Source organism: Selaginella moellendorffii, unplaced genomic scaffold (genome assembly GCF_000143415.4).
Source record: "Selaginella moellendorffii unplaced genomic scaffold, v1.0 SELMOscaffold_4, whole genome shotgun sequence".
Taxonomy (NCBI): domain Eukaryota; kingdom Viridiplantae; phylum Streptophyta; class Lycopodiopsida; order Selaginellales; family Selaginellaceae; genus Selaginella; species Selaginella moellendorffii.
In genome coordinates this window covers 2,269,513-2,293,002 of record NW_003314265.1, presented here as the reverse complement: position 1 = coordinate 2,293,002, position 23,490 = coordinate 2,269,513, and the positions used below count along the sequence as shown (strand labels likewise).

At 51.5% G+C, this 23,490-nt stretch overlaps 8 protein-coding genes across 14 annotated transcripts; 3 read left to right on the top strand and 5 right to left on the bottom strand.

Annotated features, from left to right (window-relative positions):
- The first annotated feature begins 193 nt into the window (after positions 1-193).
- On the top strand, positions 194-4,548 carry LOC112344276 (protein STICHEL-like 2). 4 transcript variants are annotated; one of them, XM_024668657.1, is made up of 10 exons: positions 194-312; positions 364-565; positions 699-2,571; positions 2,665-2,875; positions 2,938-3,245; positions 3,309-3,438; positions 3,495-3,629; positions 3,679-4,195; positions 4,260-4,338; positions 4,396-4,548. In XM_024668657.1, exons 3-10 carry the CDS (start codon positions 703-705, stop codon positions 4,423-4,425), a joined length of 3,279 nt encoding a protein of 1,092 aa, XP_024524425.1. In that variant the 5' UTR covers positions 194-312; positions 364-565; positions 699-702; the 3' UTR covers positions 4,426-4,548. The 4 variants fall into 4 exon arrangements, with proteins under 4 accessions (XP_024524425.1, XP_024524424.1, XP_024524422.1 ...); XM_024668656.1 differs by having other exon boundaries at positions 2,938-3,308; positions 3,372-3,438; XM_024668654.1 differs by having other exon boundaries at positions 374-565; positions 2,938-3,438.
- Positions 4,549-4,582: 34 nt separating this feature from the next.
- LOC112344277 (low temperature-induced protein lt101.2-like) lies at positions 4,583-5,497 on the bottom strand. Its single transcript, XM_024668658.1, has 3 exons — positions 5,460-5,497; positions 5,279-5,406; positions 4,583-4,823 (listed from the first exon to the last, which is right to left on the bottom strand). The coding sequence occupies exons 2-3, from the start codon at positions 5,366-5,368 to the stop codon at positions 4,737-4,739; spliced, it is 177 nt and encodes a 58-aa protein (XP_024524426.1). The 5' UTR covers positions 5,369-5,406; positions 5,460-5,497; the 3' UTR covers positions 4,583-4,736.
- Positions 5,498-5,633: 136 nt separating this feature from the next.
- Positions 5,634-6,112, bottom strand: LOC9654716 (low temperature-induced protein lt101.2). Its single transcript, XM_002964112.2, has 2 exons — positions 5,983-6,112; positions 5,634-5,885 (listed from the first exon to the last, which is right to left on the bottom strand). The coding sequence occupies exons 1-2, from the start codon at positions 6,061-6,063 to the stop codon at positions 5,802-5,804; spliced, it is 165 nt and encodes a 54-aa protein (XP_002964158.1). The 5' UTR covers positions 6,064-6,112; the 3' UTR covers positions 5,634-5,801.
- A 390-nt stretch (positions 6,113-6,502) lies between these two features.
- On the top strand, positions 6,503-8,154 carry LOC9653941 (protein WEAK CHLOROPLAST MOVEMENT UNDER BLUE LIGHT 1). Its single transcript, XM_002964505.1, has 2 exons — positions 6,503-6,757; positions 6,808-8,154. The coding sequence occupies exons 1-2, from the start codon at positions 6,503-6,505 to the stop codon at positions 8,152-8,154; spliced, it is 1,602 nt and encodes a 533-aa protein (XP_002964551.1).
- Positions 8,155-8,182: 28 nt separating this feature from the next.
- LOC9654715 (lysine-specific histone demethylase 1 homolog 3) lies at positions 8,183-12,882 on the bottom strand. Its single transcript, XM_002964111.2, has 8 exons — positions 12,178-12,882; positions 11,970-12,111; positions 9,876-11,909; positions 9,733-9,826; positions 9,305-9,687; positions 8,703-9,254; positions 8,580-8,654; positions 8,183-8,525 (listed from the first exon to the last, which is right to left on the bottom strand). Exons 1-8 carry the CDS (start codon positions 12,696-12,698, stop codon positions 8,448-8,450), a joined length of 3,879 nt encoding a protein of 1,292 aa, XP_002964157.1. The 5' UTR covers positions 12,699-12,882; the 3' UTR covers positions 8,183-8,447.
- An 846-nt stretch (positions 12,883-13,728) lies between these two features.
- On the top strand, positions 13,729-18,048 carry LOC9653940. 3 transcript variants are annotated; one of them, XM_002964504.2, is made up of 3 exons: positions 13,729-16,404; positions 17,033-17,342; positions 17,550-18,048. In XM_002964504.2, the coding sequence occupies exons 1-2, from the start codon at positions 14,929-14,931 to the stop codon at positions 17,300-17,302; spliced, it is 1,746 nt and encodes a 581-aa protein (XP_002964550.2). In that variant the 5' UTR covers positions 13,729-14,928; the 3' UTR covers positions 17,303-17,342; positions 17,550-18,048. The 3 variants fall into 3 exon arrangements, with proteins under 3 accessions (XP_002964550.2, XP_024525025.1, XP_024525027.1); XM_024669257.1 differs by having other exon boundaries at positions 17,028-17,342; XM_024669259.1 differs by lacking the exons at positions 17,033-17,342; positions 17,550-18,048 and adding an exon at positions 16,484-17,017.
- LOC9653939 lies at positions 17,922-20,497 on the bottom strand. 2 transcript variants are annotated; one of them, XM_024669260.1, is made up of 11 exons: positions 20,122-20,497; positions 19,561-19,757; positions 19,319-19,448; positions 19,186-19,254; positions 19,021-19,129; positions 18,877-18,958; positions 18,683-18,818; positions 18,587-18,618; positions 18,396-18,489; positions 18,153-18,333; positions 17,922-18,076 (listed from the first exon to the last, which is right to left on the bottom strand). In XM_024669260.1, the coding sequence occupies exons 1-11, from the start codon at positions 20,487-20,489 to the stop codon at positions 18,065-18,067; spliced, it is 1,410 nt and encodes a 469-aa protein (XP_024525028.1). In that variant the 5' UTR covers positions 20,490-20,497; the 3' UTR covers positions 17,922-18,064. The 2 variants fall into 2 exon arrangements, 1 of the variants encoding a protein (XP_024525028.1); XR_002991688.1 differs by lacking the exon at positions 17,922-18,076 and having other exon boundaries at positions 18,309-18,333; positions 18,555-18,618.
- Positions 20,498-20,580: 83 nt separating this feature from the next.
- Positions 20,581-23,442, bottom strand: LOC9654714 (gamma-tubulin complex component 3). Its single transcript, XM_002964109.2, has 2 exons — positions 21,100-23,442; positions 20,581-21,019 (listed from the first exon to the last, which is right to left on the bottom strand). Exons 1-2 carry the CDS (start codon positions 23,403-23,405, stop codon positions 20,773-20,775), a joined length of 2,553 nt encoding a protein of 850 aa, XP_002964155.1. The 5' UTR covers positions 23,406-23,442; the 3' UTR covers positions 20,581-20,772.
- Positions 23,443-23,490: the final 48 nt, after the last annotated feature.

The following is a 23,490-nucleotide window of genomic DNA, read 5'->3' as shown; positions in this document are numbered from 1 at the left end:
CTGCAGCGCATCCGCACCGTCAGATTTGGCGGGAAATTGTTTTTCGTCCATGGCTATGGAGGAACAGAAAACAAAAGGGGGGTATCGTCACCCGCTGGGTCAGTACGTATACGGATAAGGCATAAATCAATCAAGTTGCCATTCACGTACAATACCATGGGACCTCTACGATACGGCCTTAAGCGCCCTAAAAGAGGACACGTTTGTACGGTGTTCTTGGCTCCCTCTCACCTCAGCTAGCGGCTTGAATGCCGGCACACAGGCGCCAGCTCCATCCCGATGGCGCTGCCCTTGATCGAGCGATATTACGAGGTATTGGCTTGTGATCTCTTCGAATCGGTGTGCGAGGCCATGGATTTCCAGAGGTTTTCAGGGACCGTCGGCGTTGCAAATCCACATTTCCGCGGAGCTGTGGATTTCGCTATCGCGCTCGTGAAATGTGAGTGATCGATGCCGTGCTTCTCGAAGGCGGGGTAGATCGGCGCTGCGCGCACGGTAGTTCTGGGATCCTGGCAGGGCTCTGCGCCAGGGGAAGTGAATCTTCGTTGGGATATCGGAGCCAGAGGCAAGTACCGGGGACACTCTCGATTTTCCTGCTCTCCTCTTTCTCCCTTCTTCGTCTTTGCTTTTGCCTTGCACATCGGAATGCTTTCCAAATCATGTCACTTCTTTTCTCTTCCTCACCGTTTGGTTTTCAGGAGCATGGGAAGCGAGTACCATCAATCGTATCAGCAAGGCGGTGTACACAACTCCTCGAAGGCCAAGTCACAGTTTCAAAGGCAGCCCCAGCAGAGAGTGGGAGCTCCGGATCCTCTACTCAGAGAGTTGTCCGCTCTAAGTCGGGCGCCATCGCTGAGGGATCCATCTACGAGCTCCGTTTGGAAGTCGGGCTTGCCTCCTCAACACAACAGCACCAACAATAGGCTAGACAAGGAGCTCCCTGCTCGTCTTCGTGGACGAGAAGCCAAAGTTGCGAAAGCGCCAGCAAGTTTTCAAGGGGAAACTGTGGATCAAGACGGCTACGGAGAGGAGATTGAGCAGGATCAACTTAGAACGGAATGGCAGGACAAAGTCGTCAACTGGATAGATGGTGGTCTTCGGGAAGGTGAGCGAAAGCAGGCGCTTCTTCGGAGCATCAGCGAGATACTGAATCAAAAGATGGATGCTCCGGATAGTAGCTCCAGCGCCAACACAAAGCTGCGGAAAATTGGATCCCTGGAGCACCAGAGGCCTCCGCAAAACTTGAGAAGGAACAGGCACCAGAAGGAAGGTGGCAGCAGAAGAGGCGGAAGAATTGCGTGGAGGGAGCAAGAGGAGGAAGGGTATGAACTGGAGAAAGCATTGGCCGTGACAAGGCACGAAGCGGATCCAGGCTACGATTACGAGGAGTCCGACAGTTCTTCCGACGACGAAACAGACGGCTTAGTTTCTCACTTGCACTCTCCGTTACTCGCCATGCAGAAAGAGCGGAGGGTGAGACGCCACAGAAAGCTAGCGACGGGAGACCTGGGATGTGCAAACTTTGGCTTTTCTATGGGTTCCCATCCATACAAGAAGTTCCTGCCACGAAAGGGCCATGAAGCCGATGCTTACGACGGGACTGAAAGCAGTCACGGGTGCGGCCTCCCATGGTCTTACTGGCCAAGGCACAAAGGAAAGAACCTCCTCGAAGTAGCTGGGAAAAGTCTCTCCTGCTATCCGGACATTCCAAGGAGGAAGATCACGGGTCAAGAGATGATCCCGGCTCCTGGGAGCATACCTGTTTCTGCAAACACAGACAGTGCTGCTGCTATCTCGAACCTGTCACTTTTAGCTGGTAGTTTGGAGAAGGATTTGGACAGGCTCTCGAATGGGAAAAGGCACAGGAGCTTGAGCCAGAAGTACCGTCCCAAGACCTTCAGGGATATAGTTGGACAGAACATGTTGGTGCAAGCTCTTGGCAATGCCGTGACCAGGGGGAGGATAGCACCGGTATATTTGTTCCATGGGCCTCGTGGAACTGGAAAGACTTCGGCTGCTAAAATCTTGGCGGCGGCATTGAACTGCGTCTCTGTGGAAGATACTCGGCCCTGTGGAGTCTGCAGAGAGTGCTTGCTTCTCTGCCTGGGGAAAAGCGGAGACGTGAAAGAAGTGGACGTTGCAAGTCACGACTCAACAAGTCTAATGAAGAAGCTGCTAATGGACGCTGTGGTTGGGCCGTCATCAGGTCGTTACAAAGTTTTCATCATTGACGAGTGCCACACACTCACAGCAGAGGGGTGGAACGTGTTTCTGAAATGCCTCGAAGAACCCCCAGAGCACGCGGTTTTCATTCTCACCACGACTGACACCGAGCAGTTGCCACATCCGGCGTCAACAAGGTGTCAAAAGTTCCATTTTCCCAAGATCAAGGACTCGGACGTGGTGAGCAGGTTGCAGGCTCTCGCTGCAAAGGAAAACTTGGAGGTGGAGAAAGATGCGCTCGACCTCATCGCGGCAAGGTCTGGTGGTTCGCTCAGGGATGCTGAAACAACACTGGATCAACTTAGTCTCGTGGGACAGAAGATCACTCTAGAAGTGGTGCAAGAGCTTGTACGTTTCAGGGGTTAGTGTGCTGTGGTTTCTAGTTTATTCTTAGAGATTTTTTTCTAGATCATGACTAACATTGTACGAATTTTTTTTCAGGTTGGGCTGGTGTCCAATGCAAAGCTGGCGGATTTGCTGGACATGGCTCTCACTGGGGACACACTGAACACTGTCAAGTGCATTAGAGAGTTCATGGACGCAGGTGTTGAGCCACTAGCTCTCATGTCCCAGATCGCCACCCTGATAACGGACATCCTAGCAGGTGGATACATGCCAGCAAGCGACAAGGGATTTTTTCATAAGCACGCATGTGAGTATTATCTTGAGTTTTTTCAAAGAGTTTCTAAACAAATTTGAACTTTATGTCGTCAGTGTCTAAAGATCAGCTGGAGAAGCTGCGACATGCTCTCAAAACGCTGTCGGAATCTGAGAAGCAAATACGATCTTCTCAAGATCAGACAACATGGCTGACGGCCGCTTTACTACAGTTTGCTCCTGATCCTCACTCTGGATTTCCTGGGTCCTCTGGTAGAACAAGCAATACACCCAGCATATTAGCAGCTAATGACACGAGCGAGAAGGAGACAATAGAGTGGGAACCTCCGCTAACAAAAGAGTCCTGGGATGACGTAGAACATCAGCACCAAGCTGTTCTCTCTGGACACCTGAATTCCCTTCAGATTGACGCAGAGAACAACTTAAAGCACCAAGCTGTTCTCTCTGGACACCTGAATTCCCTTCAGATTGACGCAGAGAACAACTTAAAGCACCAAGCTGTTCTCTCTGGACACCTGAATTCCCTTCAGATTGACGCTGAGAACAACTTAAATGGTCAGGACACCACAGCACAACAACCATCGGCACTTGGAGAAGGTTGGAACTTTGAGTGGTAGAATTTCTTTGTTTCCTACGTGTTCTTCCATGCACAGGTGACAGGGTTGCGCTCGAGCGTCAGCAAAAGCTACTGGACACTTGGATACGGGTTCTGGAAGTCAGCCAGTCTAGCATTCTCAAGCAGCTTCTTTGGAACCACAGTAGACTGTCGTCAATATCAATTGAAGGAGGTAAATGACTGTTGAAATGCTTTCTCCTCTTCACAAATGGTTTACTCAGGTCGTGCAGTAGCACATTTGGAATTTCTACAGGCTGACCACAGAACAAGCGCCGAGAGGTCAAAAACCAGCATCTCTCACGCGTTTCAACTAGTTCTCGGCTTTCCGGTAGAGATTCGCCTCCACCTCTCTGGAGACGAAGATACCAAGTCCAAAAGCCACGAGCAGAAACTCTTGCCCGTTTCGGCGGAGTTTAAAGTTCCGGCCTCGCCTGCAAAGTCATCCGTACCGCAAGCCGAGTATCTCAACTCTCGGTCATTTCCCGTCTTCATCGGGAACGTCAAGCGCGAGGGCGACGAGTTCCCGAAAGGCTCGTGGGACTTTGAAGACTTTTCGCACAGAAAGTCTGGCAGCTCCGAGAACCACTCGGAGAACGATGGCACCAAAGGTTGGGGACTGCGTCAACAAGGCAGACAAATGCTCCAGATTCAAGGCAGACGGTTCAAGCTCAAGACGGTGCGAAACTTTAGCACGGATCTTTGCTCGGAAGCGGGGCAGCACGTCGAGTCCAAGAACCAGTTAAGTAGTGATTATCTTTTGCTACTACTCAGTGTTAACAGTTAGTTTTTCTTGTCCTTCCAGGAAACCAAGTGCTCGGCAAAAGCAAGGTGCCAGTCTACTCTGCTGGAAGACAAACAAAGTGGATGAAGACGACGAAGAAGTAAGAAGCGATTTGGTACGAATGCAAAGGTTCTAAGTCATCTTCTCTCATTCTCAGGAAGCCGAGCAAGAGGCCGCGCGACCATAAGTTACGAGTAGGTAAGCAAATGAATAGTATAATATCAATGGTGTTATTCGCCAGGAAAGTATGAGCACGACTGTGTTTATTTACTCGGAGATGGCAACAAAACTATTGCGAGAAGTAAGCTTATAGAAACTTCATAGACTTGGAACTAGAAGATAGCTACGGACGTACGTTAGGCACTGTTTGTTTAGCAGGAACTCGAGAGAGACTAGTACATAACGATGATGTTGCAGCGTCCTCTGATCAAAGAATTGAATCACACAAACCAAGCACGGCCACAGCGCTTTCTTTTACTTGGAAGGCTTTATAGACGTCTAGCGCCCCACAATGACATAGACGGCGTAGATGATCCCAGGGATGTAGCCGAAGACCGTGAGCAGCAGGCAGATCCAAAACTCGATCTGCCACGGAAGAGAATCCAGGCGGGCCAGAGACGAAACAAACAGAAGAAACAAAACCACCATCAACATCAGGCCAGAAACGAAAACAATCTAAAAGTCTACAGCGTTTATTTCACAGCTCTTGAAACAAGAGTGGCGGTGGAAGAAAAAGAGTGGAGTGACTCTCAGCGGACGAGAGGCTCACGCCCGAAGCTACGACGCCTGCAAAGTATGACATAGACTGCGAAGGCGATCCCCGGCAAGTAACCGAGAACCGTGAAGAGCAGGCAGATCCAAAACTCGACCTGGTCGGAAACGGGAAGAAAAAGTGAGGCGGGATCATGACGATGAGAGTCAACAAAGTAGAGCACGTCCCTCTAATCTACTTTACTTTCCTCTAAGTGGCTACAGAGAAAAGCAAACGCAGAAAGAAAAAAGGGCTCAGAAAAGAGTGGGAAAGTTTTTGGCGAGCCTACCTCACATCCATACTTGAAGAAAACCCCCACTGGCGGGAGAAGAATCGCCAGGAGGATTTCCAGGCATGTCGCCGTGGTGCTATCGTCCATGCCGCCGCCGCCGCCGCCGCCTCGAGAAATCTCTTCTGCTACACAACGAGAACGATCCAAATCGATCGCCGAGCTCACAATTAGAATGTACCTCTTGTAGCGCCGAGATCGCCTCGCCCAGATAGAAACCCTAAGCTCCACAATGCAAACACACACACTAAAAACAGCTAGCTAGCAATGCCACGTGGCGGGCTGGCTGGTTGAAAACGCAGGTGTACCAAATGGATAGATTCCTCAAGTAAAATCACAACAACATTTTTTACTCTACGCGAGAAAAAATTCCACCATTATGGTAGCATCCAATTTAACAAGTGCTTATTAGGCGAAGCTACCTTCCAAATTTTTTTTTTCTCCCCCCTATTTTTTCCGTTTCGTTCGCTTCCAATCCAGGCTAAGTATCTACAGCGACGAGGGAGCACCACACCGAAGTCACTTATCCAACCAGCACGTAGATTGCGTAGATGATCCCCGGGATGTAGCCGAGAATTGTGAGCAGCAGACATATCCAGAACTCAACCTGAGAGAAAACCACAAACCACCGAATTAGCTCCAGCTTTGGAACGCATTCAAGCGGAAACGACTGCGGAAGAGCAAGAGAAAGAGCAACAACTCACCGCGCAGCCGAATCTTAGGAAAACCCCCAGCGGAGGGAGGATGATGGCCAGCAAAACATCAATGAAAGTGGCGCCAGCCATTTCGATCGCCTGCGACTCCCACTCAGAATCAGAGCTGCGAAAGATAGAGATGAGCTAGGAAACAAGAACAGCACAACACTTGCCTGTGCTTCCCACGAGTTATATAAAAGGCGACACGGCGGCTAACACGCGGCAGACGATGGCACTGGACACGCTTCCAGCTGGCACGATCGCGTCTGTCGAGCAAACACTGACCCACGTGTCACAACCATAGCAACAGGCAACACATCATCGTACTCCAAAAATAAAAAAGAGGCCGAAAAACAGCAAAAAAAAAAAAATGTTGAGAGAGACATACCGGCCGAACGAAAATCTCCCGTGGATATGGATGATGGATATACGCATCGCTAATGGCACCTGCAATCCAGCATTCACTAGCGAGTGAATAGCCCCAGACAAAAGAGAAAGAGCCAAGCTAAAGCTATCGACGAGAATTGCAATGTACCGTGTTGGCTCGCGACCAGAAAACCGAGGAGCGGCAGTAGAACACGACACTTTTAAAGTTGCGAGAGTTGGAGCTCCCGACTCGATGTTCCGGAGCTACTGCATGGGCTGTGCGTGCCGAACTAGAGCGGACATGGACTTGGACGCGAGATCCACGCGCTCGGCGCTACAATTCCCGTCTGTGCGAGAGGCTGTTAGCAACTATGGCGAGAAAGTGGTGGCAAAAGCACCGAAACCAAACGTGGTGGAGGTGAGTTACCTTGTTGTTCTTTTTACTTCTGACTCGTTCAACCTTGTTAGAAACTGGCTGCTGTGGAGCAGGAGCTGAAAACTGCCAAGAACGAGATTGCGAAACTTAAAACCGAGTTAGCTTTGTCAGAAGAAAAATGGTTACAAGCAGTCAAGGAAGGTAACGAGATTAAGAAGATGGCGAGTGAGATGGCGAATGAAATGGCAAATAAGCTCGATGCAGCCATGATCGCAGTACAGGTTTGTGATAGCGCTAGAGTCGAGGCTCAGAAGCACAGCGAAATGGTGACCCAAGCAGCGCAGACAGCATGCTCAGCTTTGGAGGAGGAAGCAGAAATGATGAAGACTGAGCATCGAAAGCAAACCGAAGAACTCCAGGCGGAGGTTGCAACAGTTGAGAAGCTTGTCACAGACCTGACCGGAAGCGAGAACATCGCTGAAGGGCTGGCTAAACTGCAGCAGCTGGCGTTTGATACGATGCAAGAGCTTGCCGGCGCGAATGATTTGTTGGATAGCCTGGCGCGAGAGCTAGAAGAGTCGAGGAGGGAACTGCACATGTTAATGGACACGGGAGATGAGATGGAAATGATCAGATCTACAAAGAGGACGTTAGAGCTGGCCAACACTGACTATAAATCTCTATCTGGAGAGGTAGCAAGGCTTAAGCTGAAAAGTCTTACCTCGAGAGGCGAACTGGCAGAAGCTCAAGAGGTTGTGAAGCCCACAACAACGGAGCTGAACGAGGTCAGGCTCCAGCAATCCGGCCTGATCGATGAACATGCAAAAGAAACAGCAGAGTTAGCGAGCGAGCTCAGCGCCCTCAAAGACACAGAGAAGCTGCTCCAGGAAGAACACTCAAAGTTGAAGGACGCTTTGATGCATGCAAACACTCAAGCAGATGAATTGAAGGCCGCTCTGATAGCGGAGAAAGAAAAAGCCAGAGTAGAAGCCGAGCAACTCAAATCCAGTATGGAGAACAACGCAGATAAGCTCAGTTCTATAGAGCAGCTCTTCATTGATTTTAAGAAGTCGCTGGACGTGAAAGAATCATCAGCAAACCGAAAAATAACAGCAGCGCTTAGCGAGGCCAGCGCCGCCAGGATTCGAGAACAACACATGATGATCAGGCTCGACGCACTGAGGGAGGAGCTGGACGAAGCCAAGATGGCAGCAAACAAAGCATCTAGGAAAGCGGAGACCACGGAAGCTGAGAAGCTGATCATAGAGAGCGAGCTGAAGAGGTGGAGAAAAGCATCCAAGCTTCTCAGTGACCGGAGCACTAACAGCAAACACCACCGAAGAACAACACTGGACGAAGAAGAGTCGCCAGAGTCGGAGCTTGAACAGAGCAAGAGTATACTGGGAACATACCTCTCCAGGAAGAAAGCATCACGCTAAGCTTTGGCCTTGCTTGCATCCCTGCACGAAGAGTAAATAGGAACTTTTAAATCATAAACTAGTAAACATTACCACTCGACTAGAACATACGAGGAGAGCACCAAATCTATTCTTGAAGTGTTCCTCTCCAAGCTCTTCCAAGCCAAAAGCTGAGAGCATATCCTATAGGCAGGCTTCATAGTCAGTCTACAAAAGAAACTCTGCCACTCAATATAAACAGACTAATCGCCCTCCCCCTCAAAGAATGCCAGAAAATCTTACGTCCAGCCGACCTTGCGAGGAGATTGTCTCCGTTAGTTGCCGGGGGAACCTGCCGATTGCTTCGTCTCCGCGAGGTGCTTTTCCACAAATTTGTCGACGAGTTCTCTTATCTGCAACAGTTCATCATCATTATAGGCTACAAACAGGAAGAACAAAACACAAACCTTATTCTTCCTCTTGCCGTTAAGATAGTCTGAAATGTTTACGTCAGTATCGCGTATCCCATCTCGTTCCATCACCTATACCAATAATCACTGAATCAACAAGTGCAAGTAGAGTTTTTTTACCTTCATGGTTGTCTTTTTTGCGATGGCTTTGAACGCGTCCTTCTGGATCTTTCTGGTCTTGTACAAAGGTGTCAATAAATGGACAACGTACTCTGATAAAGCTTTCTTGATCTGATCCGGAGTGCAACGGTCCTTAACTTCATAGGATTCGGATGGAAATCCCCGTCGTTTCCTGTCATCCCTCAGCCTATCGCCCACACTAAAAGTTTCGAAGTTTGCTGTCCCTTTCCCAACCATCTCTGCATCTATAGCTTGTTCCTGATGCTGCGGTCCGAGATACTCACCCATGACCTGTGAATTACCTTCGCCTTGCAGAACAACGTTCGGACTACTTGCATTACTACAGCTGCCACTGAGATCTAAAGGCAAGCCCGAAAGTCTCCGAGAGCCATCGCTCGGCCTCCGATTCAGAACCTCGGGGAATTTCCTTCTCTTCAGGTCCACTGGAACATCTTTCGTCACGACCTTTTCCCGCTTTGCAAATTTGTGAAAAGACAAGATCTTCGGGGGTTCAGGAAGAGCTGTTCGCTCGGCTTCGGCATTTGCATACGCCTACAGAAAAAAAGGTAAGTATCCAAAAGGTTTGAGAGATAACGTAAAACCTCAGCAGCAGCAAGAGCGGCAGCTTGACACGCTTCTGCCCTGGCACGAGCAGCAGCCTCCAAGTCCGAAATAAGAGGCTCGTTTTCTCCGGATTCAAATTCTATTGGACCTTCTGAACTCGAAGCACCATTTTTCTGCTCGTGTCTACTGGTCGCCTGTTCAGCATTTCCGTGGCTGTGGTCCCTTTGCGACGATGAGCATGCGGGAGCGGAAGAAACAGCAGTATCGTCCTCCTTTTTCACGACGTTTTTCCTAAACTGCTTCAGCATGGCCTTTTCCCGACGGTAAAACTCGCACCACATCGCCACCAGTTGGCCCGCCAATGCGCGGATATCTCTCGATGTGTGTTGGCATACTTTTTCTTTAATTGTTCTTCCAATACCTGTACGTCGACTATTAGAATAAATATGGACAAAGAAAAGCGTACCAGAAAGACGAACAGCAAGCATATCCGTAGCTACGGTAAGAAGAAGACGAAGACAGAGTCGTAAGAGTTGTGTTCCATCCTTTCCCATAGAATCCTGCACCAAACCATGAGTTTAAAGCATAAGGAAAATTACAATGGCGTACCAGTATCCATGAGTTCAATATTGAGAGTCCAGTTTTAGTTCCCACAAAACCCTTCACGGAGGACGCTGACAGTCCGGTCATCTCTTTTGCCAGAAACAATTTTCCGGCTGTAGTCTTAGCGTTTCGGAACATGTCTTTTAAGAGGTCCGCTCTCGTGAAAGGCTCATCCTCGCCATCCAAAGAGTTTCCTTCCCTGTACTTATTGTTTGCATACTCGGCAGCCTGAATCCTGATTTGCATGTCTCTAACTTCGTTTCTCTCGCTGTCAGGTTGCCTCTGTGCGGCAGTCATTTCCTCAGCCTCTTCAATCAGGTCCCCTCTGTTTTCCAAAATATCAAGTATCCGCACAGCCTCTTTCAGACCACTCAAAATGGCTCCTCCCACGGTATCAGGGTGCTCCTTGCAAGTTGCCTCACCCGCGAAAAACACGCAATCTTCCACAGGTCGTCCCAGTATATCGTAGTCTTCGCCAGATGCACCAACGGCTACGTAAGAATACGCACCTCTGCTGTACTGATCTGATCCCCAGTCTGTCACTTTAAAAGTCTTGGGCTCCGGAACTTTCGTACGACCGTAAAGCTTCCGAAGGATCTCAACAGCATGAGACACGAGGAAAGACGAGCCAGACTTTGCGTCGTCCACTGCAGCTTTCCCGACTACGAGCGCTATCAGAACCGGAGCACCGACTGTCTTGACCAGATTCCAGAACATAAAACATCTGCCGCGGGACTCTGTGTCTTCCCCAGTAGCACCAAATATATCCACGTTCTCATCCCAGAACACGGTCTCGAATTCGAGGACGACCTTGTTCAGCGTACCAAAGCCAAGCCGACTAATGGAACCGGACTTCCAGGACGGTAGTTGCGGGACGAACTTGATGGACTGGGCTTTCAAGCACCCAAGCGGAACTGTTACCAGAACAGCGTCGCACATGTGGACTTCGCCATCCTCTGTCTTCACTCTCACTTGCTTCTTTTTCCCGGTTTTGATATGGACGTCCTTTGCAGTGTATGAAACTTCTGTAACTACTCTCCCGAGCTTCACGTCCAAACCTTGAGCTAAAGCTTCCACCAAAGTGCCATACCCGCCCTTTATCATGCAGTGTGGCCCAGCAAAACCGCCATAAGTATCGTCCTGGTTCCAGTAGGCGAGGGATACTTTATCGAGCTGAGCAGCGCAGCCGTATTCCAGGTTCGCAAAATGCCAATCCATGATTCGTCTTTCAAGCTCAAGCGAACAGCTTAAACCGTCTTGTTGATGCAGTACACCGTTCTCAGTCGAAGGATCTGGAGCACTGCTCGCAAGCTCAGTTATCTTCGCCTGCGTCACATCTGCGACTGTAACTTGACTTTGGTCGAGGACTGTGCTCTTCGGTATATGTAATCCCTTCCGCTTTGAAAGCGCTTGCTCAAGACCCTCCTCAAGTGACATTCGTAGTGCCGCGTCGCTGTTTTGAGCCACTATGGTAATAGTATCATCCAGTAGAGTATTCAGCTTGTCCTCCAGAGCTGCGTCTATGTCAGCCGGAACCTTACGACCTGTTACACTATCATACAGCGGACAATCCCCGCGAACCGACGTTAGTCCGAGACCAAGCTGCCTGCAGATCAAAGCCGAAGGGTCCGCTCTTCTTTCCGCATCAGCTTCTACACCTGTAATAATGCTAGCTCCCAAATCTACCGGCACTGAAAACGTCGAGCGATCAGTATACACTCGACCGCCAACTCTATCCCGAGCCTCAAGAATCATTACGTCGAAGTTCATACGCTGCATATGCCTCGCGGCAACTAATCCAGCCGGACCACCACCTACAACTATAATTCGTTTCCTATCATGGCCCTTCTCCCTGTCACTTGAAACATCTGCGCTGCCATCTATATCCATTGGTGTTGTGGCATCTGAAGCAGGAATATGTCCGTTTTCCTGTACTTTGTGGATGAAGCCCAAGGGTTCATCCCCTGTCCCTTCCCTGAATTCTTCACCTTGTTGTTCTTCGAACTTGACTCTTTTCACGATGCCAGTGTTAATGTATCCCTGAAAAGCTCAAAAACGTTACTACTTTTTAAGAAACTAGAAAAGGCTTCGGACGCTTACGTGATAGTCTAGAAACTCATGAATGTTTCGGACAAGTCCAGCTCGAGGCGGTTCGTTGAGCTGCGCTACCTCACTCACGCCACAGTCCGCGACAGTCAAATGGCGCCTCACATCTTTCGTCCACAGCTGCAATATAAAGTTCCTGCAGCAAAGCTTGCAGACCGATAAGCCTTCAGCAGTAAAGCAGCCGAGAAAACAGCACAGTTACCTGCATTCCAGATACTCGGCAACCTTCGTCTTGCGCTTCACAACCTCTTTGAAACGAACCCTCTCGGTGGAGCTGAGCTGATCCGGCTTCAAGCCCACGGACACGGCCGGAAAAGCCTCACACTCTTGCTGAGCCGGCATCTTGTCCGCGCTCCCCATCAAAACCTCGAAGTCGAGCTCTCCGCTAACATCCCTCTTGCGCTTCTTATACTCCCTCAGAGGCTGCGTCGCCTTGAGCACCGGCAAGACGCTCTCCTCGAGCTCCTCCAATTTCACCTCGTCCGGCTGCCTTCCATCACTGCCTTCTTCCGACTTAACAGAGTCGCTAGCGGCCACAACCACGTCCCCGTCCATCCTAGTTTCCACCTTACCCTCGAAAACCACGGTAGCCGAGCTCAATCGCTGCTCCATCACTTTGCCCTCGGAGATCGATTCCAGAGCCGGTGCGGCGTCGTCCCCGGCCTCGTCGAGCGAGGCGGCCGCCACGGACTCGCCGCATGCACACTCGTGCTCCTCCATCATGGCCTCAAAACCCTAAAACGGAAGAGGAGGTCGCCTGGCACCTCAGAAAAGAGAGCTGCCATCACCGCCGCGCTCCCGGCAGCTCGAATCGAAATCCTCGCACCTGGATCTCGGGCCGCCGCGGTTCTCCCCCGCATTCCTGTCGCGACGAGGAAGCCCTAGAGCTCATTGCCCAGCGCGGAGATCCGCGGATCGATTCCCGCGACAAAAAAAAGCACCCGGCGACTATTTCTGCTTAACCTAATCTCCCGGTTGTACGGACACTTTCTAGAGGCGTACGGCTGTGACTCCAGGAGGAACTTTTCGTTGGCCAGATCGACGGATAAGAGGGGTTCGTCGGGCTTCCAATGCGATTGGCACACGTGGCGGAAGGAAAGCGCGCGCCCGAGGGCGATAAGGTGGCCACTTTTCCTTCCCTGGATGGATGAGGTTCTGGAGATTTTTCCATTCACTTTTAACTAGGGTTTGAGCGGCGTACGGAAGAATTCCTAGGTGGGGAATGGGACATTTTGTCAGCGAGGGGGACGTCTCAGTCTCCGCCCAGAGAGAGCGAGAAAGAAAGAGAGAGTGAGCTTTGATTGATACATCAGAGAGGAGACAACTAAGAATGGGGCTAAACAACTCACCAGAGTGGGGTCGAGATCACGCTAGAATTTCAACGCCAATCCCGCAAATGCCGTTTCGTGGCAAATTAGCCCATCTCTGCTGCAAATAAACTGTGGGCCGCGTCGAGATCACCACTTAATGCTCTCTCATTTCGTCTTGCCCGTCTCTCTGAAAGCCCCTGACCCTGACTTGCGCGGAATGGCGCGAGCTGATGATGATCAGGTAAGGGCGAGAGACAGAGCAACCTGCAACAAGCAAGAAAGCAAAGAATCCATCAATCAACGCAGCAGCAGCAGCAGCAGCGGCAGCGGCAGCAGGACTGATGAAATCCATTTGTTTTGACGTTTGCATGCAGGGGGCACTGTTTTGCTCGTCACAAAGCCCACACAGCAGATGAACGAAGAGGGCATCCAACAGCGACATCTAACGAGCCAATTTTTTCCAATGCAGAAAAATGCAACTTTGAAAAGAACACAGAGAGAGGGAAAAAGTAGGAAGAAGAAAAGGTGGCGGGCAGAAAATGAAAGCCAAGCCCTTTGCATTCAAACACCCACCACCATTTCCCCATTTCTTATAGTCCGTCCCGTCCCACGCCACGTTGTTGGTTGTGGTCGGCCGGCCCCACGAGAACCAGATGCCTCGATAATACACCAGAAAGGTGGCGAGCAATGAAAACACACTTAGGTTTCAAGAACTTATTGGGCAGAGGGTGGTGAGATCTCAGTGAACTGAGTCTGTACAACACAACCATTAGACAAAAGGGGAAGAAAACCAAATATCTTATCATTTTGGTTCCCTTCAAGCTTCAGTGCCCTTGGGCAGCGGGCTGCATTTTCCTGCGCTTCTGTAAACGAATGAGAGGTTAGCACTTGTATGGATCTTACAGGCGATTCCTGGAAAAAGAAAAACGTTGATTTGTATACTGGGGCCGATTCCTGTAAATTGACTGCAGCGCAATCGCGGCCGTCGGATGGCGGCATATGCGACGAATGTGCGCCGAGCTCAATGGCCCTGGCAATTCCTTTATGGGAAAAAGAGGACCCAGAAGAGAGAGGGAGAGGAAAGGAGGGGCATGAAGACAGGAGAACGAAAGCAGAAGGATGAGAGAACTTAATTCATTGCAGGGAGAGAGGGACAGAGAGAGAGAGGGGAGCTGAAGAGAGCGAGCCAGCGAGATCAAGCGAGAAGTTCACAGAGCGAGAGAGAGAGAGAGATATTGGGATTGTCTTGTCCTTGCCCCTGGCATTCTTATTCTTCATTCTAGAGTAGCTCTCCTTTTCCTGGCATTTTGATCTAGAACCAAGGATAGAGAGGTACCTCTTTGATCTGGCTTTGGAAATGGAGCTACTTGCTCCAAGATTTGTCGACGCTACTGCTGCTGCTGATGCTACTGCTGCTCCTAGAGGCTTGGAACTTTCGAGCTTGCTCCAGCGCACTGGGCAGCAATTGGGATCCAACTCTAGGGGCTTGTCAAGTCCCGAGAGGTGTTGAGAAGAGAAAGGAAGATCTTACCATGAGCCGCTGGCGCCTAGCGATGATCCGGAAGAAGCTAAAGTAGTCTCCTCTCCAGCACACTTCCTTGATACTTTCGTACACAATTTCCTTTAGGGGCCATCGACCGAGGATGAATCGCTGCGCGACGACGTCGCTTCCTCCAGCGGTCTCGGACGAGGAGGAAGATCTGAGGAGCAACAGCAGCACCGCCTCGGTGGTGTCCTCCTCCTCGTCCTTGCATCTCCATCACCAGGCACAGCTCCAGCAGGCAACTCCAGCTCCGCAGATGGCCGCTCTAGCCAGCTCTGGAAGATCGATCCGCAGGAAGAAGAAGCGCGACGATCTGTGCGACGCATGCAAGGCCAAGAGCGCGCTCTGGTTCTGTCCCGCCGACGATGCCTACCTCTGCCACTCCTGCGATCAATCCGTGCACTCGGCCAATGCTTTCTCGCTGCGCCACGAGCGCGTCAGCCTTCAAGTGGAGGCCGTGGAACCCGTGAAGACGAACTCCTCGGCCGCCTCCAAGAAAGAAGAGGATGCCTGCCAGGAGCAGGAGAAGGATTCGTGGGATTCTTGCGGCAAGAACAAGCGGCCGCGCCGAAATATCTCCTTCTCCTCCCCAATCTGCAAGAACAACAGGATGATCAAGCCTTTGGACGAGGAGACGACGTCGCAGCGCCAGGTTACCGGTGAGAATGAGTCGTCCAGTCCATCGCAATCGCCAGAGGGCTCCAAGAACTGCAACAGCCGCGAGGAAGGGGAGAATCGCCGGCGAGAAGATCAACACGAGGAGGAATTGGCGCACACGGTGCCGGTGTTCGTCCAGCCAGTGGAGCCGGATCGATCGAGCGAGGAGGACAAGGAGCAGCATTCGCACTCGCCAGCGTCTGGAATCGCGACGGATCTGGGAGATTGCGACGAGGAATCCGACGATGCCGGCGACATCGATCGCTTCCTCAACGCGGATCACGTCCTGTCCGAGGACGACGATTACTCCCATCCGCAAGAACGCCAAGAACACAAGAGAGAGGGCCACGACCATGGCGAGCAAGGGCGAGGCTTGATCGTGGCACCCACGGCCGCCACGTGCGAGGATCTCAACGGCCTCCTGGGCCTAGGGAGCAATTCCCTGGAGGAGCTCGTGGACGACGATGGTGACGATGACGACGAGCAGCGCTTCGACTTTGCGATCCGGAAGAACCAGGCGATGCGCAAGCAGCAGCGCATTCCGGAATTCGGCAACCTGGGGATGGACGGCAGCGATGGCGAGGGTGGATTCCACCGCGGGAGGGTCAAGGCCGAGGAGCACGACCCCTACATTGAAGGGCTTGGGGAGGAGGAATTTCTCAAGCCATGTCGGGAGGGCATCCTGGGCGAGATTTTAGGGCTCAAGCTCGGGGAGAGCTGCTATGAGCGCGATCTCCAGCAGATGCACGCCCAGCATTTGCAGCGCCGGATTTGCCTCCGCCTGGATTACGAGGACGTGCTGAATGCGTGGTCGGATCGGCGGCCATTCCTCACGGATTCCAGCTCCGCGGCGATGGCGGCAGCGGCGGCGGGGCGAATCAATCATCAGATGCCAGAGGACTCGACATCCGACGCTGCAGTAAGTGTTCTTCCTTCTCGCTTTCTTGGGTTTAGGGTTTAGTGGTGCTCTTTTTTTTTTTTTTTTTTTTGATTTCCAGTAATTGTTCTTCCTCGGCATTAGCAGCGAATCCCGCATGAACAATTGTTTTATCGTTGATTGAAAGTCTCAACTTTCTCTCTTCATTTGTTTAATCTTTCCTTTCCCTCTTTTCTTTGTTTGCCTTTGTTTAGTGTCCGAGCTTTTGTTTGGTAGCCAGTAGCTCAGTTGCTCGTTCCCTTGCTGTTGCATATTCAATTCTTTGTCAGCTCGTTTAAACATTTTTACTGGATTGCTCGCGATATGGTGTCTTGTTGTCAGCAGCCTCCGATTTGACGGCGTGATTTTTCTGTCGTTGAAAGTTTGTCCTGTTCTCCTCGTCTGGAAAGCTTTTTTCCCTCGATCTTGAGTTTCTCGTCGTTAGAAGCTCCTTTTCTTCCTATGCTTTGCTCGTGATTGTTTATGCTTATCTTAGTGTTCGATGTGGTTATCTCGTTTTTCCAGCTTGTTCGGGTCTTTGTGTTTAATAGTTTTCATGTGAACTTCTTTTACGTGTCTGTGATCTCTGGATTTGATGGTGTGGTTGTTTGATGCATTTGAAACAGGGCAGCTCGGATGTTGGTGTTGTTCCAGACTTGAGCAGTGCGGGGAGCCGGCGAAGCGGACGGCCGTGCGCGGTGGAACAGGCAGGCCGAGTGCCTGTGGTGGCGCGCATGGAGCTCCACGACGGGCCAAATGCGGAAACACCAGGAGGAGAAGCGGCGGCAGCAGCGACTGGAGCAATGGCAGCAAGCACAGGAAGCGGAGGACGCGAAGCACGGGTGTCCCGCTACCGCGAAAAGCGTCGGACTCGCCTCTTCTCCAAAAAGATCAGATATGAAGTCCGCAAGCTAAATGCCGAGAGGCGGCCTCGGCTCAAGGTTCGTTTCCGCCCATCACGTTTGCTTGCCTTTCTGTCGTCTTTGTTTTGCTGGTCTAGTTTCTGGTTTGATCTTAGCTGGCCGCTTTTGTTATGGTTGGGTTGTCATGTCCGATCGTGAGTTCGTTTTCGTGTTGGGCTTAAAGGCTGGTGTTCTGCCTTTTCGTTCCGGTTTCAAGTTTAAAAGTTTCCGGTTTCTACTATGCAGGGTCGTTTCGTGAAGAGATCGCCAGTTGGTTGAAGTGCGAGCAGTCGCGCTCATGCTTGTCATCGTCATCTCCCTCGGCTGTGATGAAGCGAGCCAATAACTTCTCCCTTCGTGATCGAAAGGAGACAAAAGTGCCGCCGCTGCGTGCTCAAAAGCTCGCTCTGCTGCTCTTGGAGATCCAACAGCGGAAAGCAAAAAAAAGTGACAAATAACTTTAACTCTGGCCGCGGGAAGCGAAGACGACGCGCCTCGACGAGGGGCTCAGTGCACTGCTGTGTTTGTACAGACGAGGAAACAATCCATTGGAGTGAAGACTGTGAAGTGGGAACACACTCTACGGAATGTTTTAAGAGCCACCTCCTGCAGCAAGGAAGAAAAGAAAACTCGACGTCACCAAAGCATGAACTCACGCTTACATCAGTCCAGTCACTGCTGCTACTGCTGTGCAGCCTTGTCCATCTAGAGCTGTGTAATAAAAATCCTGGCCTTTTCTAACAAATGCCTCTGGTGATCAGTCATCTTCCAGCCTGCAAGAAGTTTTGATGTCAACAATTCGCTAGAAAAAAGAGAAAAAAGAAACCAAAAAACAAGACGCTTCTTTACCGCTGATGATATAGAGTCGCGGTTTGAAGGCCCGGATTCGCTCCTTCTCCCTCCGGCTGAAGCGTCAGAAGGCCGCCTATACGGAGACATGGACCTGGACAGTGTCCCCGAGCCCAGCTTGCTCAGTACGTAGTCTTCTTCTCTGTTCAAAGGGAGCAAGCCACTGCTCATTGACCTCACTCTGCACACGCAAGCAATGTGGGCGAGGCGAAAAGATGGAAAAAGCTATTCTCCCGCACGCACCTTGCCCATGGTGGCAAAAAATACGCTCTGGTGGATCTTCCTGGTCTGAATTGTACGAGCTGCTTCAATGTCCGCGGGGAGATCACATAACTATCTGCATGCCGTATGTTAGAGGAGAGTCAAGTGGTCGCTCTCGCCTTTCTTCCTTAGCTCCTTTACTTTAGTTTTGCGCAGATAGAGTGTCGTGGTACCTGGATATTCTGCATAGAAGCTGTGGGGGAACCTGAGAGAAACCAGCAAGGAAAGTCACTTAGATACTGGCAAAGAACGAAAACCGAGTAACTCACTTTCCACGAGCTTTCAACTTCTCCCTTCTTGCAGTGATGCCGCGGAGGTAAGTCGTCTGACCAATCTCAAGCATTTTATGTCTCAAAAGGACATTCTCTCTTCGTAGCCTTGCCAATTCACCCTCTTTCAAGCCTCCTGGAGCACAAAAACCCCTTAGGCAATATTTTTTAAGTCCCCTAAGGCTGGCACGCACCTACCACCGTGTGTTGATAGTTGCGAGCTTTCACTGGATCAATTCGCAGCATCAAATACATTTTCTTGTCTAGATTACCAGCCTGAGCTCAGAAAACTTCATCGCAAGTGAGGTATTCGTGAGCAAGAAGTTCAAAGGGATTACCGAATAAACATCACTGTCGAGATGCATCAACGTCCACCACAAACCAGTCTCTGGATATCTCACGTTGCAGTCCGCCAATGCACTTTGGATTGAGCAGATAAGGTTCCTCCTGCAACGAAAAACCACAACTTCAATCGGAATGACATTACACCGAAGAGTACTCACGCATGTGCATAAAACAAGCAGAAGCAAACGTAACGATTCATGCAGGTTTGTGCACGCCCAGGCGTTGCACTGCAAGACACACAAGAGGACTTAGTCATTAGGAGATCGAAAACCAAGGGAAGAACGGACTCACTGTGCCACAATCTCGTTGATCGTTTTAACGGTGTCCAAAAACTCCTCCACGCTCACAAAATCATGGAGGTGCTCACTAAAATACAAGTCCGAAGGATCAAAGATGCCGCCGGTAACGCACGAACACGTCCCTGCAAAAACACATTCCCGGAATCGTCCCTGTAATTTAATAAGCAGCAGGATGGAGGAAGCAACAACACAAAAACAAATATAAAAATTTCCACCAGACAAAGTGGCACTCACCTCCAGGATCAGCTCCAACAAACTGTGAAGCGATGATGATGGGATCATCGATGTCCGGAATGTCGCAGTCGTCTTGATACGGTGCGAATTCCGTTTGAAGCATGCGTGCTCCTCGTTTCCCACCATACTTGACAATTAGCTCCCTCAGCAAGAAACAAGGATGCACGTACTCGATTGGACGGTCACACGTCGGGCATCTGGATAAAGCAGCCATCACAAGAATGAGCAAACGCGCAATGTCAAACAAAAAAAAGAAAGAAAAGAAAAGAACAAAATCAGCAAGGAAGAACAAACAAAAGCTATCAGCAAAACAAGGTCTAGCAGGACCTATGAAAAAAACAAAAGATATCAGCAAATAGAGTTCTAGCAGGAGAACAAAAGCTATCAGCAACCAAAGTTCTAGCAGGAGAACAAAAATACCAGCAAAAAAAGTTCTAGCAAACAAAAGCTATCAAAAAACAAGTTCTAGCTATACTGCTCACAAGGGACAAGCATCAAACTAAATTCTAGCTATCTCTCACGAGATCAAAGTAGAAGAAAAATCAAGTAACAGTCTCTCACCCTTTGGATCTGGTGAAGCTGTTTTGGAGGCATCGCGCACAGAATACGTGCCCACACCCGGTCTCCACCGCGTGCTTGAAGACCTTGGAGCACAAAGGACAGTTCAAGAACCTTACATTCTTGTCGCCGCGCAGAGAGATGCTCGACTTCCTCACGGACGACGATCGCGATCCTCGAGCTGGCGTTGCCGACGCCGCCAATGGCGATGCTACTGCTACTGGCGATGCTGGCACTGCTGCTGAGCCCGATGCCGATGCCGAGGCCTCCGGCTTGGATTCTCCCTTCTTGTCACCGCCGCTGACGCTGCCGATCCTGCTACTCCTGGTGCTGCTGTCGGCGGAGCTCGGCCTCTTGGTTGGATTCTCCATCGTTAATTCGCTCTCATCGATCAAGCTCCAGCTGCCCCTCCAAAGAGGAGTCACGCCCTTCGACTTTTTAGGGCAAAGGCAAACGAGTCCGTTTAATTTTAAAAAACCCTAATCGGCGGGAATTCAATTTCCTTGTTAGTTTACAAAAAGAACAAAACCAGAAAAGCCGGGCCGATTTTTTCCTTTCTTTTTGCCGAGAGAGCAAACGAGCGAGAAGTTCTTCTCCTTCTTCTTCGTCCTCTGGAGAGAGAGAGGGAGAGAGAGAGAAACAGTGAAGTGAAACTTAGCTCTTTGGAGTGGCAGTTCTTTTGATCTTGAGCCGGACATTTGGCGTGTGCATGTGTTGCCGTGTATAGAACTCGGAGAAATCCAGCCGGAAGGACAAGAACTTGAGATCAACGTGCTGCTGGACGGGGAGCTGGGCGATAAATCCTTCCAGCAGCGACGAGTACTCGGCAGCAATCGCCACCATCTCTTCGCCCATGGTGGCAAAAAACTCGGTGGTGTGCTGCTTGGTCGCGTTTCTACCCCTGAGTAAACAAGCCAGGAAAGGAACTTAGAAAACTTCCATCTTCGAGCACCAGCGAAGGAAGAAAAGTATTTCACGTACCTGGTCTGGACCTCTCGAGCATTCTCGTACAGCCGATCCGCGAGGCCCCGGAAGCGCAGGATGAGATCAAACAGCGTGAAGAGCGTCTTGGACAGCAGCTGGGATCGCTCTCCGAGCAGCGCCTTCTCCATGATCGATCCCAAGTACTTCTCGTGAGCGGCGATCAGCTCGTCCAGGTCGTGGGCCTCCTCCATCTCTTCCAGAAAGTTGGCCCACGAGTACTCGAGCACCTCGAACATGATGTAGTACTGGAGGTTCGTGACGAAGTGGTTCATCTCCGTCCGGAGCGTCTGGCACCGCCGCAGCACCGCAACCAGCTGCGACTTCACGGCCCCGTCCACGACGCTCGTCCACGGCCGCCCGAGCGAGCAATTCGGTTTCATCGTCTGCCAGGTCGCGCTCAGTGCGTGCTCCACTCGCTTGAGCCTCCAGAGGAAGTTGAAGATGCGAAGGTAGCTCCCCATGACTTGCTCGGTGAAGATGGTCGTCAGGGGGTCCCTTGCGTTGTACTCGAGAGAGAAAACGTCCCAGCCTCGGTCTCCGTCGCCGTGAGGCATCATCTTTACTCTCAGCCGGTCGAGAACTTCGGTGTCGTCATACTGTGCATTCAAGGCTCGGATGGCGCTCTCCAAAAGCCCCGCCAGCTTGAATGAGCTCACGGTGTTTGCCGGCTGCGAGAGGTCGGGTCCGACGAGATCCATCAGATACTGAATGAAGTCCCCTTGGCCCAGCAGAAGGTACCTCTTGATAGCCAAGCAGTGGTCTCGAAACTTGTAGCGCTCGTATATGATCTTGATGACGTGACGGTCGATCCTTCCGGCTGCCTCGACCACCAGAGTCTCGAGAACTTCCGTCTCTCCGTATCCCAGGCTCCCCGCATTGGCAGAAGCTCCAGCAGCCGCCAGAGCCTCCGCGGCCTCCGTCGCCCACTGCTGGTCTTCGCAGCAGACCCGCAGAAAGTTGATGGACTTCCCCGTTCTCAGTATCCTCTGAGCAAGCGGCTCTGGAATGAAAGACGGTAGCATTCCACTTTGCAAGCTATATCCTTCCCTCCACAGCGCCTCAGCCTTGACCGGTTGAGCCAGAATGAAAAACTCTCCATACAAGTCGTCCACTTCGCCTTCCAGCACCCAGCGTCTCACCATCTCGAACAACGGAGAGCAAACTCTTCGCAGAAGCCGGCTCATGAAACTCCTCACCAGCGGGTCACCGTGCTGAGCGTGGGCGTGTATGGCTCCGGCCATGGCTCCCCCTCTCAAACACTTACAATCGTCAACCAGCACAGCCATCAACCTCATTCGTGCCAGAGGCTCGGCCAGCCATACCCACAGCCTCCGCAACGAGAGATAGTTCCCGACGCTCTTCCCGGTCTCTCCTACGGCCAGGAACGGTATCTGGTTGTGGAGTTGCGCCTCGAGCACGGCCATCAGTCGATAGTACTCGGATAGCTCCTCTTGTAGCGCCGAGCTCAATGCTTGCCCGACCGTCCCAATCACCTCCATAGTACCCTGCTCGAGCGTCTCGGAGATGTGCCCCTGGACGCGCTTGAAGAGCCAGCCAACTTCGCAGAGCCGCCGGACGAGCACCCTCGTCGCTCTTGGGATCCTCAAGTTCTCGTCCACGATGTATCCATCGGCCTCCTTGTCAAACCTTACGTACCGGCCATCTATCCCCTGGCAAGCGTACAAAACGTCCCGGACAAGCGCCGCCTCGGAGAGCTCAAAGGATTCCTGTGTAAGATCACCAAACTCTCGGAGAGCGGTGGCCTTGACGGTGTCCGAGTCCCTGGCAAGAACGAGCACTCCGCCACCACCACCACCATTTTGAGGTGCTGCTGCAAGCTTCTCGTTCGTGGAATCCGGCAATGCTGGTAGCCCTCCAGCGGCAGCGTGGGCGGAGATTGTGGACGTGAACGGCACCGCCGTGCCCCTCGTCTCGGCTCTTTCCCGCCGCTGGTCCTCCGCCACGGCCCTGAGAAGATAGAGCATCGCCCAGCGGTTCTCGATGCTGCCCGGGCCGCTCAGTGCCGCCAGGCGGCGGTGCAAATCCGCGAACGTGAGGGCGTCCGAGGAGCGCCCCTCCATCACCAGCTGCCGCTTGATAGACTCGGCCATGGCTGCCTCGTCGCTGGCCAGCGACGACACAATGCGGGATCCCACGATGCGCATCGCGTACCTGAAGGCTTGATCCGCCACAGCGTCCAGATCGCCATCGCCGCGCTGCTGCTGCTGCTGCTGCTTGGCCGCCGGGAAAATCCGCTGGACGAGCTGCTTGACGAGACCCGCGACACCATCACCGGCTTCCATCGCCCAGAGACGAAAAGAGCTTCGCCCTAGCCCTAGAACCCAAGCTGTGCTACATTCCCGCTTCTTTACGTTATCCTGCTGGGAA

Bases quoted from the DNA above. Each gene is read 5' to 3' on its own strand.
- LOC9653940 (XM_024669257.1), top strand. From the start codon at position 14,929: ATGAATCGCTGCGCGACGACGTCGCTTCCTCCAGCGGTCTCGGACGAG. The intron at 16,405-17,027 runs GTAAGTGTTCTT...CATTTGAAACAG, and splicing joins ACTCGACATCCGACGCTGCA to GGCAGCTCGGATGTTGGTGT. The intron at 17,343-17,549 runs GTTCGTTTCCGC...TCTACTATGCAG, and splicing joins AGAGGCGGCCTCGGCTCAAG to GGTCGTTTCGTGAAGAGATC.
- LOC9654716 (XM_002964112.2), bottom strand. From the start codon at position 6,063: ATGGCTGGCGCCACTTTCATTGATGTTTTGCTGGCCATCATCCTCCCT. The intron at 5,886-5,982 runs GTGAGTTGTTGC...GTTTTCTCTCAG, and splicing joins TCCTAAGATTCGGCTGCGCG to GTTGAGTTCTGGATATGTCT.
- LOC9653939 (XM_024669260.1), bottom strand. From the start codon at position 20,489: ATGGAGAATCCAACCAAGAGGCCGAGCTCCGCCGACAGCAGCACCAGG. The intron at 18,959-19,020 runs GTAATCCCTTTG...TTCTGAGCTCAG, and splicing joins TCGACAGTGATGTTTATTCG to GCTGGTAATCTAGACAAGAA. The intron at 18,334-18,395 runs GTGCGTGCGGGA...TTGCGTGTGCAG, and splicing joins TTTTTGCCACCATGGGCAAG to AGTGAGGTCAATGAGCAGTG.
- LOC9653941 (XM_002964505.1), top strand. From the start codon at position 6,503: ATGTACCGTGTTGGCTCGCGACCAGAAAACCGAGGAGCGGCAGTAGAA. The intron at 6,758-6,807 runs GTGAGTTACCTT...CAACCTTGTTAG, and splicing joins CGAAACCAAACGTGGTGGAG to AAACTGGCTGCTGTGGAGCA.
- LOC9654714 (XM_002964109.2), bottom strand. From the start codon at position 23,405: ATGGAAGCCGGTGATGGTGTCGCGGGTCTCGTCAAGCAGCTCGTCCAG. The intron at 21,020-21,099 runs GTACGTGAAATA...TTGTTTACTCAG, and splicing joins GCTCGAGAGGTCCAGACCAG to GGGTAGAAACGCGACCAAGC.
- LOC9654715 (XM_002964111.2), bottom strand. From the start codon at position 12,698: ATGATGGAGGAGCACGAGTGTGCATGCGGCGAGTCCGTGGCGGCCGCC. The intron at 9,827-9,875 runs GTACGCCATTGT...GGTTTGGTGCAG, and splicing joins TATTGAACTCATGGATACTG to GATTCTATGGGAAAGGATGG. The intron at 8,655-8,702 runs GTAAAAAAACTC...TTATTGGTATAG, and splicing joins CAAAAAAGACAACCATGAAG to GTGATGGAACGAGATGGGAT.
- LOC112344276 (XM_024668654.1), top strand. From the start codon at position 703: ATGGGAAGCGAGTACCATCAATCGTATCAGCAAGGCGGTGTACACAAC. The intron at 3,630-3,678 runs GTAAATGACTGT...TGGTTTACTCAG, and splicing joins GTCAATATCAATTGAAGGAG to GTCGTGCAGTAGCACATTTG. The intron at 4,196-4,259 runs GTTAAGTAGTGA...TTGTCCTTCCAG, and splicing joins CACGTCGAGTCCAAGAACCA to GAAACCAAGTGCTCGGCAAA.
- LOC112344277 (XM_024668658.1), bottom strand. From the start codon at position 5,368: ATGGACGATAGCACCACGGCGACATGCCTGGAAATCCTCCTGGCGATT. The intron at 4,824-5,278 runs GTAGGCTCGCCA...CTTCCGTGGCAG, and splicing joins TCTTCAAGTATGGATGTGAG to ATCGAGTTTTGGATCTGCCT.